The 20,069-nt window shown below is 41.9% G+C and overlaps 1 protein-coding gene across 1 annotated transcript in view; it reads right to left on the bottom strand.

Annotated features, from left to right (window-relative positions):
- LOC126470866 (myb-like protein Q) overlaps positions 1–20,069 on the bottom strand; it is a 188,716-nt gene that overhangs the window by 70,607 nt on the left and 98,040 nt on the right. The window contains exons 7-10 of the mRNA XM_050098881.1: positions 18,903–19,103; positions 18,341–18,480; positions 14,553–14,688; positions 172–530 (exon numbers count right to left, since the gene is read on the bottom strand). Coding sequence (XP_049954838.1) covers positions 172–530; positions 14,553–14,688; positions 18,341–18,480; positions 18,903–19,103 — 836 coding nt within the window. The remainder of the gene's footprint in view (positions 1–171; positions 531–14,552; positions 14,689–18,340; positions 18,481–18,902; positions 19,104–20,069) is intronic.

The following is a 20,069-nucleotide window of genomic DNA, read 5'->3' on the forward strand; positions in this document are numbered from 1 at the left end:
CAAATGTAAAAGACAATCTCAGTTGGTGTCGGCCAACTAAATATCTCATAGCAAACATACAATATGGTGACACAAAGTACACCTTGAAAGTAACTGTAAAAGAAATTTTAGTCAGATGCAACCACATTATTGGCTAGGTACTAAAATTTAGATACAAATTTATGTTTTTACCTGTGCCAGAAACTGTTGTGGACACTTTGGTGAAGGTATTTGATGAAAAGAAAGAGTTGTTATCTTGCTCAAACAAGGCCGCAGCTCTCACAGCAGGCAATCTACCAGAATTCTTGTGGAACCTTCCTGCTGGCAAATTACTGGCCACATCATTAGCTGAACTACAGCTCACACCACCACTATTTCTTTCTTTGGACCGTGTACGACATGCGCGATTGAAATTTACTGATGATTTTCGAGATGGGTCCTTAACTACACCATTGGCAGGGCGTTCACTATTTGACGAGTTCATCTTGCTACGAGTCGGTTTGCTTTGGCGATCCTCTCCAGTTGCATTCTGAAGTTTATCACGCAGTCTCCTATCAACAAGAAAAGAAAGCAACACATATTACAAAACAACATGTATATCTATTACCAAACTGAACAAAGCATTAACAATGAAATATTCTACACACACTATTTGATAACCTAATGTGCAAAATGTGTGTTTTTCTTCTTACTACTATGGTTTGATGCCTGAGATGCAAGTAACCAAAGTCCCATTCTCCAAGACCAAAAACATCATCAGTAAAGAAAGAGTAAAACGTGAGGGCACAGTCATAAATTGACATAGTATCTGTTTTCATGGCAATGGCCAAACCATTACTATTTGCATATCATGTCATACAGCACAATGTTGTCAACTGCCATTTTCGTCCAACCTACAAAGTTTGATTGCATGATGAGCAGAAAAATATATTATGCTGGCATCTAAACAGTTGACACTGTGTGCCACCACCAAAAGGTATCAAGCGCAAACAGACCAAGGGACTTCGCTTTCCTATGTCCTACCAACATAAGTAACTGAAAACACACTGTTAGAAATAATGGAATAAATTCTGGGAGATTTCTTCTTGTTCATCAGTTTTATAAATGTGACAGAACTCCATAATGTAATAATGCACTGGCCAACTTTTACCTAATCACATTTCTCTCTGACTCCAAACAATACCACACAGCAAATACGCTGCCCGACAAAAGAAGTGACGCACCCATGCACTGATTCAGATGGGAAAAGTGTCAAAGCCATTGCATCCTCTCCTTAGGTGAGCTGGCCCAGTTTCGTGGCATCACTCCAAACACAGCTGTTTGTGGTGTGGCAGTAATTCCCTAGTATGGCAGCTGCTAGTCTCTGACTAATGGGGTGAGATGACACAGAATGTTGCATGGAGTCCACTGCTCGTTCTCTGTTGGCAGTCACAGATGTGAATGGGTGACGATGTGCTCGATGCACAATACAGTTATTCTCGCAGTGGTCAGATGCAGTTGTATGCCTGCCCTCACCTTCCCATGCAGTTCGACATCAGAACACTGTCACATCTTAATGCCCAACAAATCTGGAATTGCACGATTCAATCAGCTGGTCAAATGGAAACCCATGACGATGCCCCTTTTAGACTCTTGTCTGGTGTCTCACACAAGAACATGGCATTCCGTGTCCTTCACAGTTAATAGTCAACATCTGATGCCACTTGAGCCTCTTATATACCCTATCGAGCATGGTAACGACACTGTTTGTCATTCTGCCCATTACAAAGAAATGCAACTTTTATCATTTATATACCTGCTGACAGTGTGTATATGTACAAAGTTTCATTGACATCTGAACATGTCATCTGGCTGCTTCACAGTTTTCATCAGGCAGAGTATACAGTTATAAATATGCGTGACATACTGCCAATGTTGAGATTTATATAGACAGAGAACTTTTTCATTTTGACAATTATGAAGCACAGATTGGGCCACGATCTTGTTTAAGAAGCAGTATTGTGTTTACCTTTCCAGGATATGGCAGAAACGAAAGAGGGTAGAAAGGCTAGAGTTTACTGTTCCTTTGGATTAGGGGATCATTGAAGCAGAGCACAAGATGGGTTTATACAAGGACGAGGAATGAAATTCAGCAGTGTTCTTTTCAATGGAACCATCATATCACTTGAACCAAACCTACAAATGTTTTGTGCTTTACTCACTGTACTATCCGACTCAAAACCAGGCCATTGATAGAAAACAAAAACTCTCTTCAGTCCTGCTTTGTTCCTACTTCTTTTAACTACAGTAGCAGTACTTACTTATCTAACTAGAAAGACAAATTGGAACTGTGGAAGCCATGGTGTTCAGATTAATCCTATGCTAGTGTGTGTCAGAAGTCTTATCTGCAAAGGGTACATTCTCTTTCTTATCTAGTCTTACACTGACACAAACATGCAGTGTGGGCAGAAACAAATACTGGATATGTCTAGTTACGAAAAGCAGCACTGCAGCCTGTCAATTCAGCTTTAAGATTTGGGTGAAACCAGCACCAAACCTACAATAAGTTAAGCTAATGATCTGTACTATTATTTAACATGCCACAATTGACACATCATCATCATCATCATCGTCATCATCATCATCATCTTCATCTCCTTTATCTTTTCTGGATATACTGGGTATATTGGACAGAAACTGTGATGACAGGTTAAATGGCTGGTAATGTACTCAAAGCACGTGCACTCGATCTGCAATTTATGTGCAGTCCCATTCATGCTTCAAATTTTCTAGTACTGCTCCATAATTATAGGTGAGACTAGTTGCAGTTATCCTCCTGTCTTTAAATACTGTGTCCTCCAATTTAATTGGTTTTTATCTTATCACTGCCTGTGGCCTTTCTACTACCATTCTCACCAATAAATACTTCCCACAATGTTTCTAATTTTATTTTGGATCATTAAAATTGTTGTCACTATTGCTTACTTTATTGAAAATCCCTGTAGTTCTCAGCACATCCAAACTCATGCTAGTATGTATAGTTTTTTTACACAATTCTAATATTAACATGGGAACCCATCTTTGTGTAGTTTTTTGTTTTTAATCTTGTTACAGACAACATTAAAGTAGCATTAATATTTTACAAATACTATCACAATAATAATAATAATTATTATTATTAGTGCTCTGAGGAGGTAGTGTCTGAAATAGATATTTCTTCCTCAGTCTCACTTAATGGGTGCTCAGTCGCATTGTTCTTAGTAAGGACCTGACTTCTCTTTTCATCTGGTTCCCAACTGTTACAGAGTCCACCCTACTACTGATCTGAAGAAAGTGCTTCCAATGAGCAGAAATTTCAATAAGAAAAGTGCTACCTCATCTGAATTTCTAATTTGTTGAAATACCTTTGATGTGCAGCAACATGTACACTGCATATGTTCGTATTATGAAGGTATAAATTCGGATTCCATCAAACACCGCATGTTACTTTCTGAAGCACTGAAATTGAGATTGTGCTGCGCTTTTGTAAGCCACCCATAGCTCACGTCACGTGATCTCGTCAGCTCATGACAGCACACAACACGTGATGTAGTCAGCCAATAGCAACATCACTCTTAAGTAGCGTGAACACACAAATAAGAAAAGTTAATGGTTTAAATTAATATACATAGCATTCACATATAATATTGGTCTCTAAGATTAATAAGCTGCAAGAGAAGCTAAGCTTGCACATATAATGTTGATCATCTTTGTGCGTGTTACACTTAAAGACACATCACACAAATGTGCCAGTAAAATTTTTAATAATGACCTAAATGTCTGATTTTCTGGGCTCGAAATTCTTCTAAACGGTCCTCCTCAAAGAGTTGATTTTTAAATGAGAGTCAAACGTTTTGTGATTTAGGAAATTCATCGTACATTCTCGCACATATTTCATCTCGCGTAAAAGGAAATTTGCTTTAATGTAACGCTTTTCAAACCACCATTCGCAATATTTTCCCGCGACCTGTTAGAAATAGGTTCGTTTCGGCAGTTGGCAGAGAACGCCAAATAACAGGCGTCACCGCCCTTGTGCAGCTACGATGACGCAGGAAGCCCAATGTTCCTATGTGTAAAACATTAAAAGACCTTACATTATGTCATAAAAGAAACAAGACATCAGAGAATACTTCAAGAGCATCGGAATTTGGTGCACCATACTAAAATGCATAATTCGGCTTAAAGTGCACAATCATATGTCCAGATTCGGATGTAAATTTTCTTGAGTACCAGTGCTGTATTATCTCATGTTTGGTTCTTTATTATGGCATAATGCCATACGGGCTAGAAAGATGGAAAACGTGCACTTGAAATGCAGCGAACAGTGTGAAATTAAACACTTTGTTTCAAATAAATTGACTGCCTCAGCAGAAAATATTAATAAAAACTAAATCTTTTTAGCAAACCGACAAAAATAACTTCATTGTTCTGCAAGGTGATTAATGCTCGACTGTCAGAAAGGTGGAAATAAAACCTGAAACTAAGCCTTCCGTAATCATGCGAATGTATTTTAATTCATTTGGTAGCTCCCGGCCCCAGAAATGCATTTTCTTTTCATTTAATGTGAGAGCAACGAACGAAGAGGAAATAGCAAAATCACTAAACGTAAACACAGGTCACGTGGAGACTACCCACCTCCCCACAACAACTCAGACTGCTCTGTGCAACAACCTTGGATCTACGATATTTCTGAACCGGAGCAATTTAGATAGTGGCACCCAGCCACACAGCTGTAGCCAGAAGCAGGAGAAGGTACTACTCATAGGTAACTCAACTGTACATACGCAAGAGCCCGCCCGCAACTGCTCAAATGAATCAAATGTAAACAGTTTTCATGTCACGCTCATCGAAGGCAATTTGTTGTTAGGAAGCACTGCATATTCTTCCTAAAGCCTTTGACACACTTTGGTTGGCGGACGCTTATATGAGCACTGCATTTTGTTGTTGTATATGGCGCATTTCCTTTGCGACTTACATTTTATTTTAGTTTTTTTCTCTCGTTCATGTTTTTTTGCTGCAGCATTATTCTGCAGAAGCTGGATACAGTAATATCCTTCGTTAGAGTATTGGTTCTTACCAGTCAAAATCACAAAAATTTAACTGGTAACTGAAACAAGGAAAACTTCCCGGAATTCTAAAAAATTCCTGGGTTTTTCCCCGTTTTCTCTCAGACGAAAAAATTCCCGGGTTTTTCCCAGATCTCCCGGGTCGTATACACCCTGAAACAATTCCCGGGTTTTTCCCGGTTTTCTCCTGGATAAAAAAATTCCCAGGTCTTTCCCGGATCTCCCAGTTGTCCCAGATCATATACATCGTGATAATAAACAGAAAAATAAAAAATAAATTACGTTTTGCTGTTTGGAGGTTAGAGGTTTTAGGTTGTGTAGTAGAATAGCTACCAAAATAAACGTCCAATAGCATCACGTAAGGTATGTAAAGTAAGGCACACATCCACTCTCTTTGCCAGTTCAGCTATAAACAGAATTTTGACATAATGTTATAAACAAGACACAGTGCATCAGGTCGTTGGTACACATCTCACACGTGAACTATGAACAAACGATGTAGAATATTTTACAACAATTATTCATTCACAATTGTAAATATTATGGACTAAAAGTTTCACTAAAAATCAATACGTAATAACAATCTTACAGTTAGAAAATAAAAAATAACCCACTGAAGATGGCACAGAAAGTGCTGAAACGTGTCTGGGTAAAACAAATCAGAAAAAAGGTGTCTTGCATGAGGCAGAATTCCTAGTCCTATTTTCATAGCAAATACAGACATAACATGAAGAACTGCAACACCACAAGATTAAATTCAAAGAGTTACATCAATGTTTTCCTAAAAGTAAACCACAATATCCTGTTTCTTGTAGGCAACTATACTGCCTCTTGAAAAGACATTTCCCTACAAAAATGGCTCTTCCTTTCCTCCCCCCCATTACAACTACCAAATATCAATCCACGAAATTTCTAAAACTCGGAAAACAGTTTTATCACGAGGGCCTTGTTCAACAGTTTCTACAACACACTCAAGTATAGGAATTTGCGAAGCCAATACACTTGGCTGTATCAGGTTTTATTACTGGGGCGTGGCATGTCAGGAAACATCAAAGTAATCAAAAACAGTCTCGAAAAACTCGAGTTTTTGAGGTGAGTATCAATATTTTTGGATTTTCTGACACAAACTGAACAGCTCATGGCTGCCGGTATGCAACTTTTGTTATGGTCATCAAGCAGGGTGAATATTAAAGCAAATGATTATGATGCCTAGAGCTAGCAGGCAGTTAATTAAAAGCTCTGTTCCTCCCTCTTTCATGGCTATGTTAAGATTGTTAACCATTTAATCATATATCAGGTACAGGACAAAGCCGAAATTGATGATTATGATGATGACGATGCATAATGTAACTGTGCTGTACATGAAGCACAGTTTAATTCAAACAGGAGACTGTACATTTGAATCGTCAATTCATGGACAAGAGTAGTCTGATTTGCAGCAAATGTTCAAAATGATTCAAATGGTTCTAAGCACTATGGGACTTAACATCTGAGGTCATCAGTCCCCTAGACATAGAACTACTTAAACCAAACTAATCTTAGGACACCCCACACATTCATGCCCAAGGCTGGATTCAAACCTGCAACCATAGAAGCAGCGCGGTTCTGGGCTGAAGCGCCTAGAATCGCTCGGCCACAGCAGCCAGCTAGCAAATGTTGACTGGCGTGATGGCGGTAATGGTAATCTTTATTATATACAAAACTTTGTGTTTTACCATAAACACGAAAGCAATCAAAAGAAACACACACACACACACACACACACACACACACACTCTCTCTCTCTCTCTCTCTCTCTCTCTCTCTCTCTCTCTCTCTTCATACATTTTGTCATTTTGTACTTTTGAAGCATTTAGTATCGTGTAGGATCAATGAATTAAATTTTGCTTACAACACTGCATTTGTAGTTTAACAATTTCTTTAATTCCAGTATTTGTAATTCCTTAGGTAGTTGCATATTTATGCTATTTATTTCATTAGCTGTCACTTCCGAGACAGAACACTGCGTCACATTTAGGATGTTTTGCTCCTTAATGTGTGTTTTACTCAGACATTTTTAATGTCTTATTAACAATAAATTTCAATATGATAAAATTTACAGAAACATGAATGTTTATAGGATAATGTTTGTAGGATGATGTATCCTGATGACTGAATACACTCAAACTCTGTAACCTTGAGAACACTGTGTTAGTGAAGTAGCTGGGGAATGTGTGTATATTTCTAAATTTATATATGAACAATTTGGTATCCATCTATGACAATGAATTTACTAGTTGTCAGCAAGGTTCTTCCATAAATCAACGACTGAATTAATTATAGAAATAAAATGTATATACAGATTTTTACAAAAGACACTACAATGAACTAAGGGTTGGGACTGCTTGGGGGAGGAGACCAGACAGCGAGGGGGGAGGAGACCAGACAGCGAGGTCATTGGTCTCATCGGATTAGGGAAGGACAGGGAAGGAAGTTGGCCGTGCCCTTTCAAAGGAACCATCCCAGCATTTGCCTGGAGCGATTTAGGGAAATCACAGGAAACCTAAATAAGGATGGTCTGACACAGGGTGAACCGTCGCCCTCCCGAATGCAAGTCAAGTGGGCTAGCCACTGCGCCACATCGCTCGGTACAATGAACTAAGATAAGAGGCAAGGATTTCTTTATGAAACTGTGTTCTTTGTCTGATAAACTTTAAAAATGAATTTATAGTATCCACATTAATGTACAAATTTTAAAACTCAATGAAAATAATTTTATGAATAAACTGCTGATCCCATGTCCCTCCATATCACATACAAATGACACCATATCTCACAGGATGTCAGAGAGGCCAGTCAGTATCATGGGGTCCAACCATGGAGTTACTTTTCCTCCCCCCTCCATTTTTTTAATGAAGGAGCAGAATTAAATCGCTGTATAAGTCTTCCTCTGGATGACAATTTCTATCTATGACACTAATATAACAATGAAAGAATTCTGTCCCTTCTTTCTATTGTAATGGCATTTTCTTTTCCTTAATGGGTCACCAGTCATTAGACTTGCTACAGCGAGAGTGGTGTTTATGTACAGTTGTGCTTCCTGGTTTTGGCACTGATTAAGGAGGGTGGAATGAATATACCACAGAATGTCCATTACTGCTTTTCATACTTTTAACTGTTTGTGTATTATGGCCTAGAGGTAAGAATGTAGTTCACTTACTGTAGCTGGATTAGGAAACCACCTGAAAACAACAAGTTAAGATGGCGTATCAGATCAAGATCCTCTCTAAATGTACTAGAGAAACTAGGGAATGTCGTCTTGCTCCTAAGATCGATGAAAGGACGTTCCCGATGCTTACTTCCCTGTGGCAGCGAGGGGACAATAATTGTAGTCCAGAATAAGAAAATAAATATGTTGAGATTTGCTGATGATATCACAATGTCAATTGAAAACGCAGAAAAATTAGAAGGTATGCTAGTCCCAATGGAACCCACTCTCACCCTCCCTATAACATGAAAATTAATAAAGCTGAAAGAAAAATCTTAGTTATGAGTAGACAAAACATTGTTGCCCAATGATCACTTTACAATGAGTGACTGGAGACAACTGAATCCTTCACCTATCTAGGGAGTAAAATTACATCAGACGGATGATCGAAGCGGGATATTGCAAGCTGAATTTACCAGGTAAACTGCTTTTATGAAGAGAAGAAACTTGCCACAGCCAGCTTCATAGTTGAACATCTCAAGAAAGATCTCATGAAGACATTATTTAAAGCATGCTATGGTACATAAGTGACATTTGGAGGGTGATTGGGAGAGGGTGGGAGGGTAGGGTGGGAGGGTAGGGGAGAATGTGGGAGGGTAGGGGGAGAGGGTGAGGGGGGTGAGGGGTGAGGGGGGGTGAGGGGGGTGAGGGGTGAGGGTGAGGGGTGAGGGTGAGGGGGGAGAGGGTGAGGGTGAGGGGGGAGAGGGTGAGGGTGAGGGGGGAGAGGGTGAGGGTGAGGGGGGAGAGGGTGAGGGGGGAGAGGGTAGAGGGCGAGGGGGGAGAGGGTGAGGGCGAGGGGGGAGAGGGCGAGGGGGGAGAGGGCGAGGGGGGAGAGGGCGAGGGGGGACAGGGCGAGGGGGGACAGGGCGAGGGGGGACAGGGCGAGGGGGGACAGGGCGAGGGGGGACAGGGCGAGGGGGGACAGGGCGAGGGGGGACAGGGCGAGGGGGGACAGGGCGAGGGGGGACAGGGCGAGGGGGGACAGGGCGAGGGGGGACAGGGCGAGGGGGAGAGGGCGAGGGGGAGAGGGCGAGGGGGGAGAGGGCGAGGGGGGAGAGGGCGAGGGGGGAGAGGGCGAGGGGGGAGAGGGCGAGGGGGGAGAGGGCGAGGGGGGAGAGGGCGAGGGGGGAGAGGGCGAGGGGGGAGAGGGCGAGGGGGGAGAGGGCGAGGGGGGAGAGGGCGAGGGGGGAGAGGGCGAGGGGGGAGAGGGCGAGGGGGGAGAGGGCGAGGGGGGAGAGGGCGAGGGGGGAGAGGGCGAGGGGGGAGAGGGCGAGGGGGGAGAGGGCGAGGGGGGAGAGGGCGAGGGGGGAGAGGGCGAGGGGGGAGAGGGCGAGGGGGGGAGAGGGCGAGGGGGGAGAGGGCGAGGGGGGAGAGGGCGAGGGGGGAGAGGGCGAGGGGGGAGAGGGCGAGGGGGGAGAGGGCGAGGGGGGAGAGGGCGAGGGGGGAGAGGGCGAGGGGGGAGAGGGCGAGGGGGGAGAGGGCGAGGGGGGAGAGGGCGAGGGGGGAGAGGGCGAGGGGGGAGAGGGCGAGGGGGGAGAGGGTGAGGGGGGGGAGGGTGAGGGTGAGGGGGGAGAGGGTGAGGGTGAGGGGGGAGAGGGTGAGGGTGAGGGGGGAGAGGGTGAGGGTGAGGGGGGAGAGGGTGAGGGTGAGGGGGGAGAGGGTGAGGGTGAGGGGGGAGAGGGTGAGGGTGAGGGGGGAGAGGGTGAGGGTGAGGGGGGAGAGGGTGAGGGTGAGGGGGGAGAGGGTGAGGGTGAGGGGGGAGAGGGTGAGGGGGGAGAGGGTGAGGGGGGAGAGGGTGAGGGTGGGGGTGGGGGGAGAGGGTGAGGGTGGGGGTGGGGGGAGAGGGTGAGGGTGGGGGTGGGGGGAGAGGGTGAGGGTGGGGGTGGGGGGAGAGGGTGAGGGTGGGGGTGGGGGGAGAGGGTGAGGGTGGGGGTGGGGGGAGAGGGTGAGGGTGGGGGTGGGGGGAGAGGGTGAGGGTGGGGGTGGGGGGAGAGGGTGAGGGTGGGGGTGGGGGGAGAGGGTGAGGGTGGGGGTGGGGGGAGGGGGTGAGGGTGGGGGTGGGGGGAGGGGGTGAGGGTGAGGGTGGGGGTGGGGGGAGGGCGTGAGGGGGAGGGGGTAGGAGGGAGGGGGTGAGGGGGAGGGGGTAGGAGGGAGGTGGAGAGGTGGAGGGGGGGAGAGGTGGAGGGGGGGAGAGGTGGAGAGGTGGAGAGGTGGAGAGGTGGAGAGGGGGAGAGGGGGAGAGGGGGAGAGGGGGAGAGGGGAGAGGGGGAGAGGGGGAGAGGGGGAGAGGGGGAGAGGGGGAGAGGGGGAGAGGGGGAGAGGGGGAGAGGGGGAGAGGGGGAGAGGGGGAGAGGGGGAGAGGGGGAGAGGGGGAGAGGCACAGGCAGAGAAAGAGCAAGAGGGTACGCATATCTCTGGCCATTAATCTGATACATTCAACTGATGACCTCTCATTAAACTGTCTCTCACAGGTGTTCACACTGTACACATTACACTCTACAAGCAGGTACCTTACCAGCTAATTCATTGGAACACAATATGGCACAAATAAAAAAGGTACACACCTATTTGCAATAACAGACTTTGTGCACAACTATCAAACTGTTCACAGGTCCTGATGAAAGCTTCAAAAAACTGACTGGTGTGATGAAAATTGATCACAAAAGCTGGAAGCCAGATTCTGAGAATAGAAAAACCAGATGATGAAGGAACTGTAAAATCTGTAACATATCTGACTGTATCTCCAAAATTGGAAACCATGACCATGTATATACATGTTTGGATGTGGTACAAGTGGAAATTCTGAAAACATAAAGAATGTGTTACGAATTAGTCACCAGTCTACACTAACATGAAGGACAGTATTATGTTAACTGTTTTTGGATGTCTAACAAGCACACTAGACAAAAAATAATCACCACTATGAGGAATCACGCTAATACCACTTAATATCTCCTCTGGTAATAATCTTAGTTCTGCGAGAAGTGTCCACAAGTTTCTTCAAGTATGCCATATCTAGCTGAAGCCATTCATCGGTTACTAGATTACACAGTTACCAAAATGTGGGGATGTCGATTGCTACATTTCACCCACTCTTCCAAACAGTTACAGGCATTTTCTATGGGATTATGATCGGGTGATTTTGCAGGCCACTCAGGGAGTGATAGGATGATATCTCGAGTGTTTGTCAAACTACGAATGCATGAATGCAGCCTTGTAAAAACAGCTGTTATCTTCATTGGTGGGAGGTAAACAGCATACCCATCTTGAAGATGTTGAAGAAAGCATAACATCTGATGACTGAGGATATTCAAATAAACATCTCCATTGACGATAATTCGATTTAGCGGATCCTAAGCATAGCATGAAAAACACTCCACATCATCAAGAACCACCTCTGATCTGAATTACACTTTCCACACACTGTGGGTTAAATCTACAACTGGCCAGTCTGTGCATCAACACTTCGCTGTGCAAAACCAGACCATACAACATTCCTCTAGTCACCTACTTCACAATTTCTGTGTTGTTTGACCCTGTGAAGACATGCAAGCTTTATATGCTGCTGTTACCAATAGCCTAAATGTCCATTCCACACAGTTCCCTTCACAATGCTCACTTGGCAACTGGTCGAGAGGGACCTGCATTCACCGACAGCTGCAATTCCTGTTGGGTTTGATGACAACTCTCATTAAGAAGTCATGACACTTGTCTCTGGTACTTGTCAGTTAAGCTCTTTTGTGACCACTGTTTCTGAGTAGTGTTAAATGCCTGCAAGTGGTACAGTATTTGTTGTAGAGATGTTGGACAGTCCTTGTTGATACACCAACAAATCTGGTTTGGTCATCCACAGGTCCAAACACCGTAACTTCTTTCTGCCATTCTGTCACACACATATGTCAATCAATCTCTCACTACTGATTCCATACAACCCATTTGCACATACACATCAACTCACTGACATGACTTATTGCAGCAATGGGGGGTCATATGAAGGTCTGGTACCAGTTCAGTGGTACATATAGCACTCCAAAGTGACCACTGTGCTCTTTTAGGGTGTGTGTAGTATTTTGTCCAGTGATCTTATTCCCAGAACTGATGCGCACTGTTACATTTTAGCATTTCTACTGTAAAATTTAAATAAGTGTTCCGATGACAGCAATTAATGCTTAAACCTAATGGTGAAATATCAATTTTAAATGTAACATTTGAAGCCTTCCGACAGACTGGAATATTCACTAGTTGAGATGCAGACATAAAATGTGAAACCCCCAGCATAAACAAACAACATAAAACTACAAAAACACAGCACAACAGGGATGTACACGAGCTTACACATGCGTCCCCCGCGGCATACTGATAGTCATTCACTTCCACGTCATTTGTCTGACATTTTGCCAGCGTCAGAGATGAATCCTACCATGACAATCATATATGCTAGCTCAAGTGAAAGCTCAGAGTGCCAACATTTTTAGTTTTAGAGGAACATCAGTCAGATATTTAATGGCATCACATAGTATATGCGCGATCTCTTTTAATGGAGAGGTGTGTGTTCTTTTTTTATGTATACATTTTTTTTTAAACCAATTGGGTCTTACCCACTTAACAGAAAATGTAGGAAAAATGTGAAAGGATTTTAACAAACAAGGTACAAGGTCAGCTGTTGACATATGGGGAGCTAGAAACATCTTTCCTAAAAACGAAAAATATAGTGCTGGGATGACCTGTCAATATAGGAGCAGCTACTGAGCACAAGAATGAATGTTTAATGGATTTTCTCTGACACCACGACCAGCCCTGGGCGAACTCAGCTGCAAAGTGTGTAAACACAGAGTTGAGAGGGCTCCTTCAAATGGATGCTAAATCTCATATCTACATTATCAAAGTGGTATCTTAGGACCCAGCACCAGTTGTAGCATGGGAGTAACACAAATTCGATTTTCAATATTTCACGTAATTACAGACTGAATTAAAAAAATTAGAATGCTGTCAATCTACTCATTAAGAGGCATAATCTTAACACAATAAAACTAGTATTAAATTTTATTTGCGGATTCTTCAGTTACTTCTAGGTAGAACAATTCTATATTTAAGGCTGAATAACAAGCACACTGTTTTTGTTCTATTGATCTGAAATAAATGAAAATCAGTATAACAAAAATAGTGCACTTCTTATTCAACCTTAAAGAAGTATTACAGTCTGAAATTGTGTGTTTGTGTTGAAGGAACATGACTGACAGTGCACAAATACCTGGAATTTCATTCATCCAGCTCCGTACATATTTATGTAGATTCAATATGGATAAAGGAAAAGTTGTCACATTCATAAAAATGGGATATAAATACAAAAATGTAGGAATGTCACACACTAATTGACAAGCAAGCTGCAATGCACTCAAGGAACACATAAGCACACCGTAAGCAAACATAACAACATCGTACCTAGCAACTATGCACGTTGAATGGCACAAACAAGTTTCAGTGTGGAAACTTTTCCAAATGTGATATCTCATAAACAATTACCACTAGAATCCTATAACAGACAACTGTCATTCTAATTTACCCTGCTTTCAGTTTGTTCATTTCAATAGGCATTGTTCCATTAAAAAAGTGTACATCTGCACAAAAAATACATTTCATAAATATTATTAGAATATGTTTATTGGCTAACAATACCAGCCCCTGATTACCACTCCATTCTGTGGATACCACACATCACTAGCACTTCCCATTTCAGCAACATTTATGGTGCCAAGTCTTAGGTGAATCACCCTGTATACGGCATAAACACATCCGACATGTGTTGAGTGTAGTTTTAAAGAGGCACAAAACAATAACAATAAGTTTTCTTATTGTAAAATCAGTTGGACTATATATTGTAATCTTTGATGCTCTATTAGGAAATTTAAGGCTGGGTTCATATGATGTGTCTAGAATTTTAATAGAACATTAATGTTAATATACAATTGCAGTGAGAAGACAAGTTACATTTTGGTAAAAGCTGAGAGATCTGAACAGACTGCAGCTTTTGTGTGTTAATGCAGAACTTAAAGACTGTAAATCACTTTCTGATTACAGGACATCTTCACACTTTTACTTTCAACCCTCGTGTATTACAGACTACATCAGTACCAATCATCCTGAAAAACCTGCAATACATAATTTGGGGGGTGGGGGCGGGGGTCCTCCCTTTCCAATATATTCAATAAAAGCTAATCAGTTGTCATTCTATGCCTACACACCCTTTGTCATCAGGTAGCGCATGCCTTTTCTTGTGAGAATCCTTTGAACGTCTCTGGTTTCCACCACCAGTTGATCGACCCATGGAATTGCTGCAGCCACTGCTGACACTTGATATTGGGCTGTTGCTTCCTGCAACTAAAAGAAACATAAATGATGCATGCAATAACTGAAATGGGGCAAAAATATCCTCTAATACACTCCCATCTCTAGAAGGCTCTGATGCACTCCAACTACTGACAGTATGAAAATTATTTCTTATGAGATTGAACAATAACATTAAATTAAGGACTATTCTAAACATAAGTACTGAATTTTTGCTACTTATCGATTATTTACTTTGCATATATACACTGCATTACCAAAAAATCAGAGAAACATAATGTGTGATTTTAAAAACTACCTATGAAGTTTATTGCATAGTGAGAGCTTAAAGCCCCTTTTGCAGGAGACACTTTCCTGAATCAAGTATTCATAGCAAGCGAGTCTATTGCGCTGTCCTTGGTGTGTTATTCCTATTTGGTCGTAGATATTTACACATTGATATCAGAATTAAATGTGTTTGGAGTGCTGTATGATCTTTAAACTAGTTCTGCAGAGTGAAAAAGGGGTCATAAGGTACCAGCTCTCACACAACAATTTGTAGTACAGGAGTAGTATTTTTTTTTATCAGTCTACTGACTGGTTTGATGCCCCTGCGACGAATTCCTTTCCTGTGCTAACCTCTTCATCTCAGAGTAGCACTTGCAACCTACGTCCTCAATTATTTGCTTGACGTATTCCAATCTCTGTCTTCCTCTACAGTTTTTGCCCTCTACAGCTCCCTCTAGTACCATGGAAGTCATTCCCTCATGTCTTAGCAGATGTCCTATCATCCTGTCCCTTCTCCTTATCAGTGTTTTCCACATATTCCTTTCCTCTCTGATTCTGCGTACAACCTCCTCATTCCTTACCTTATCAGTCCACCTAATTTTCAACATTCGTCTATAGCACCACATCTCAAATGCTTCGATTCTCTGTGTTAAGAAATAGCAATAACATACGATTTCTTTAATCATCCAAGCAAAATTTGTAATGTATTTTCTTGAGAAAGGTCAAATGTTAAACTCTCCACACTGCTGAGAACTAAAAGAATAGGAAAAGTGTAGTCAAAACATTTCCAAACATCTAGATTTGTCTGCTCAGTAGAATATACAGGGTGTTACAAAAAGGCGTGGTCAAACTTTTAGGAAACATTTCTCACACACAAATAAAGAAAAGATGTTATGTGGACATGTGTCCAGAAATGCTTAATTTCCATGTTAGAGCTCATTTTAGTTTCGTCAGTATGTACTGTACTTCCTCGATTCACCGCCAGTTGGCCCGATTGAAGGAAGGTAATGTTGACTTCGGTGCTTGTGTTCACATGCGACTCATTGCTCTACAGTACTAGCATCAAGCACATCAGTACGTAGCATCAACAGGTTAGTGTTCATCATGAACGTAGTTTTGCAGTCAGTGCAATGTTTACAAATGCGGAGTTGGCAGATGCCCATTTGATGTATGGATTAGCACGGGGCAATAGCCGTGGCGCGGTACGTTTGTATCAAGACAGATGTGCAGAACGAAGGTGTCCCGACAGGAAGATGTTCGAAGCAATTGATCGGCGTCTTAGGGAGCACGGAACATTCCAGCCTATGACTCACAACTGGGGAAGACCTAGAACGACGAGGGCACCTGCAATGGACGAGGCAATTCTTCGTGTAGTTGACGATAACCCTAATGTCAGCATCAGAGAAGTTGCTGCTGTACAAGATAACGTTGACCACGTCACTGTATGGAGAGTGCTACGGAAGAACCAGTTGTTTCCGTACCATGTACGGCGTGTGCAGGCACTATCAGCAGCTGATTGGCCTCCACGGGTACACGTCTGCGAATGGTTCATCCAACAATGTGTCAATCCTCATTTCAGTGCAAATGTTCTCTTTACGGATCAGGCTTCATTCCAACGTGATGAAATTGTAAATTTTCACAATCAACATGTGTGGGCTGACGAGAATCTGCATGCAATTGTGCAATAACGTCATCAACACAGATTTTCTGTGAACGTTTGGGCAAGCATTGTTGGTGATGTGTTGATTGGGCCCCATGTTCTTCCACCTATGCTCAATGAAGCACGTTATCATGATTTCATACGGGATACTCTACCTGTGCTGCTAGAACATGTGCCTTTACAAGTACGACACAACATGTGGTTCACGCAGGATGGAGCTCCCGCACATTTCAGTCGAAGTGCTCGTACGCTTCTCAACAACAGATTCGGTGACCGATGGATTGGTAGAGGTGGACCAATTCCATGGCCTCCACGCTCTCCTGACCTCAACCCTCTTGACTTTCATTTATGGGGGCATTTGAAAGCTCTTGTCTGTGCAACCCCGGTACCAAATGTAGTGACTCTTCGTGCTCGTATTGTGGATGGCTGTGATACAATATGCCATTCTCCAGGGCTGCATCAGCGCATCAGGGATTCCACGCGACGGAGGGGGGATGCATGTATCCTCGCTAACGGAGGACATTTTGAACATTTCCTGTAACAAAGTGTTTGAAGTCACGCTGGTACGTTCTGTTGCTGTGTATTTCCATTCCATGATTAATGTGATTTGAAGAGAAGTAATAAAATGAGCTCTAACATGGAAAGTAAGCGTTTCCGGACACATGTCCACGTAACATATTTTCTTTCTTTGTACGTGAGGAATGTTTCCTGAAAGTTTGGCTATACCTTTTTGTAACACCCTGTATACATAGGAAAACATCACACACTGTTTAGAGGGCCATTCATATAATCTTTTTACTTTATCCTTTGATTCTTTTAAGCGCAACATCCAAAATCTTTTTTCCTTCTATACAGCTGACCGTTTTTCCATTGAAACAATGTTCGTTAAAAAAACATTTTTTTCTCTTTATATTATTATTTTTGGAGAATGTAGGCTATTTCTTTGTCTAAGTACTGTCAAACTGAAATAATTGTTTGCTTTCAGGTATTCTGTATCTCTTCTGTGAGAATATTCATCGGCAAAGTATCATTTCTGCTTAATGCTCAATGCATCACAAAGTCAGCAAATGGCAAGACTGTGCCCAGTTTCTGCACATGTGCACTCTTTAATTTACTCAGGATTTTTAAACTATATACTCCACACAATCAATCTCTCACTGACATTACAGACCCTTTTGCAACATGGCTGGCACTTAAAGCACTTAAATTCTCTCTCTGTGATAATGTACCTGTGCACACATCTGTTGCCAGTTTCTCTTCACAAAGTACAACTAACAGATCAATTGGGGAATACTCAAGTTTAATGAAATAATACCAGTCAAAACAAACTGCTGCAGCTGAATCTAATATTTTTTTTAGAAGTCTGGAAAAATGCTGGTTATGAACAGACGTAAGTGGCAATTATGATGGGATCCAAACTGACTATCAGTAGAATTTTTTTAAGTCACAGAAATATCAGTTACTCTCCAAATACCAAATTCCTTAAAATTTCTGTTTAGCATACTTCAAAACTAAATTTTCAACTAGGACAAAATAGGCTTCAATCGATCCAGTCATTAAATGCACTAAAATAATGTTAATAGATACACCTTCACTTCTTTTCATTAAAATCTAATTTCATACAAAAGAAGCACCTGAACATCTTTTGAACATTGAAGTGACAATTAGAGAAGGTAATTTTCCGACACACACACACACACACACACACACACACACACTCCTTTTGTTCACTGAACAATTTTCCATCAAAATACTCACCATTGGCAGAAGCATGTTGCCAGCCTTGTTTATTCACTTGTGACTGGGACGATGTAGATGCAGAGCCTGAAGACAATGGAGAATTTGAAGATGCACATACAGAACTCTGTGTGCTACGAGGTGGTGAGGATCCCGGTTTTCTGGACAGAATTCAAAGAATAATATTATTATTGCAGAATACACCATTGATGTGCAAGGACGAAATTCTAACTAATGCACAAGATTAATTATTGAATCAGTTCCACCACTGAAGAAATAAATGCTGAATCCTGGTTTACACACCTGGTGTAACAGAATAGTGGCTAGTACCAAGTCAACTTAATGTTTATTGTATTATATTATTTTAAGGAGAACTATTACTGGGTAGTTTGTTGAAATGAAACTTTCTCACAAAATGCTCCAGCACTGCTGAACTGGACCAACACTCTACTATCAGGAATCATCTGACCACTGTCTCCAATTCTAGTACCAAGTTTCATTTCAGCCAGCTACCTGTTGAGTTTTTTTTTTTTTTTTTTTTTTTTTTTTTTTTTTAAATAAACAGAACTTTAATATTTCTTACCCGGAACATGGCCTAGACCGGGCCACATCTGGACCGACCTGCCCTTTTTTAGTTTGAGACTGTCTGTAGCGAGTGTTATGCTGATTAATGACTAACATTCTTCTTTTTTTTCCTTTCCTTCTATTCCCGTGTGGAAGCTTAGGATCTCTTGAGTTTTCCTGATCTGTGTGCCACTGAGTATGAAGCTGATCCCAGAGTACCCTTAGCACACAAGGGAAATAATTAGGAATTGAGAGGAAGCAGCTGTGGCCTCTGAATATGGTACAATGCTAGTATTGAAATGGAATGAAGAGGAAGCCACAAAGTAAAGCAAAGCAAAAGCACAGTAAGCAAAGGTCAGAAAAAATCCAAAAATCCCCCAAAAAACCACACCCAAGGTAGTTAATATTTTAACTTACAATAATCATTGTCCACAATAACCAAGATAGGAAATGTGTGGTCACTAGACAACACAAACTAAAGCCGTGACAGATTAGTTTAAAAAATAACATGCTCAGTACCATTATTAATGTATTTTCCCAATTCAAAATCAATCTTAACTGTACATGCACAATAATCACATTTATTTTACAAGTTTAATCTTAGTTCACTTATGATAAATATAAATAAATTGTTGTGTCTTCTCCCATCCCATTCTTTTAAAGTAATGGCTCTCACGAACTTGAGGAATGTACAAATTGGGAAAATAGGTCTGAAATATTCCTTGCAGATCTGACGCAGTTTATGCCTGTAGAGCAACTACGAGTAACTTTGAAATCAATGAAGTACATAACTGATGGTGAATCTACAACTCACTTTTAACTTATCTAATCTATGCAAATATATACCATCCTATTAACGTTCTATAATGACAATGTTATGAAAAGGATAGATTTCTACTCACCATATAGAGGAAATGTTGAGCCGTAGATACACACAACAAAAAGATTGCTAAATAGCAAGCTTTTGGCTTTGGAAGTCTTTTTGTTGTGGCTGCCTGCGACTCAACGTCTCCACTATATGGTGAGTAGCAATTGGATTTTCCACTGTTTTACTACAAATGTTCTTTCTTCTGACAACAGGGTTAACCTCAAAGTAGCCTGCTTATACTTTGGACAAGATAGTCAATTTTTACCTTAAATTTATTTTTACTGTATGTTATTTTTCGATTAAGCCACCAATGTGTAC

The sequence above is a fragment of the Schistocerca serialis genome, chromosome 3, assembly GCF_023864345.2.
Source record: "Schistocerca serialis cubense isolate TAMUIC-IGC-003099 chromosome 3, iqSchSeri2.2, whole genome shotgun sequence".
Lineage (NCBI taxonomy): Eukaryota > Metazoa > Arthropoda > Insecta > Orthoptera > Acrididae > Schistocerca > Schistocerca serialis.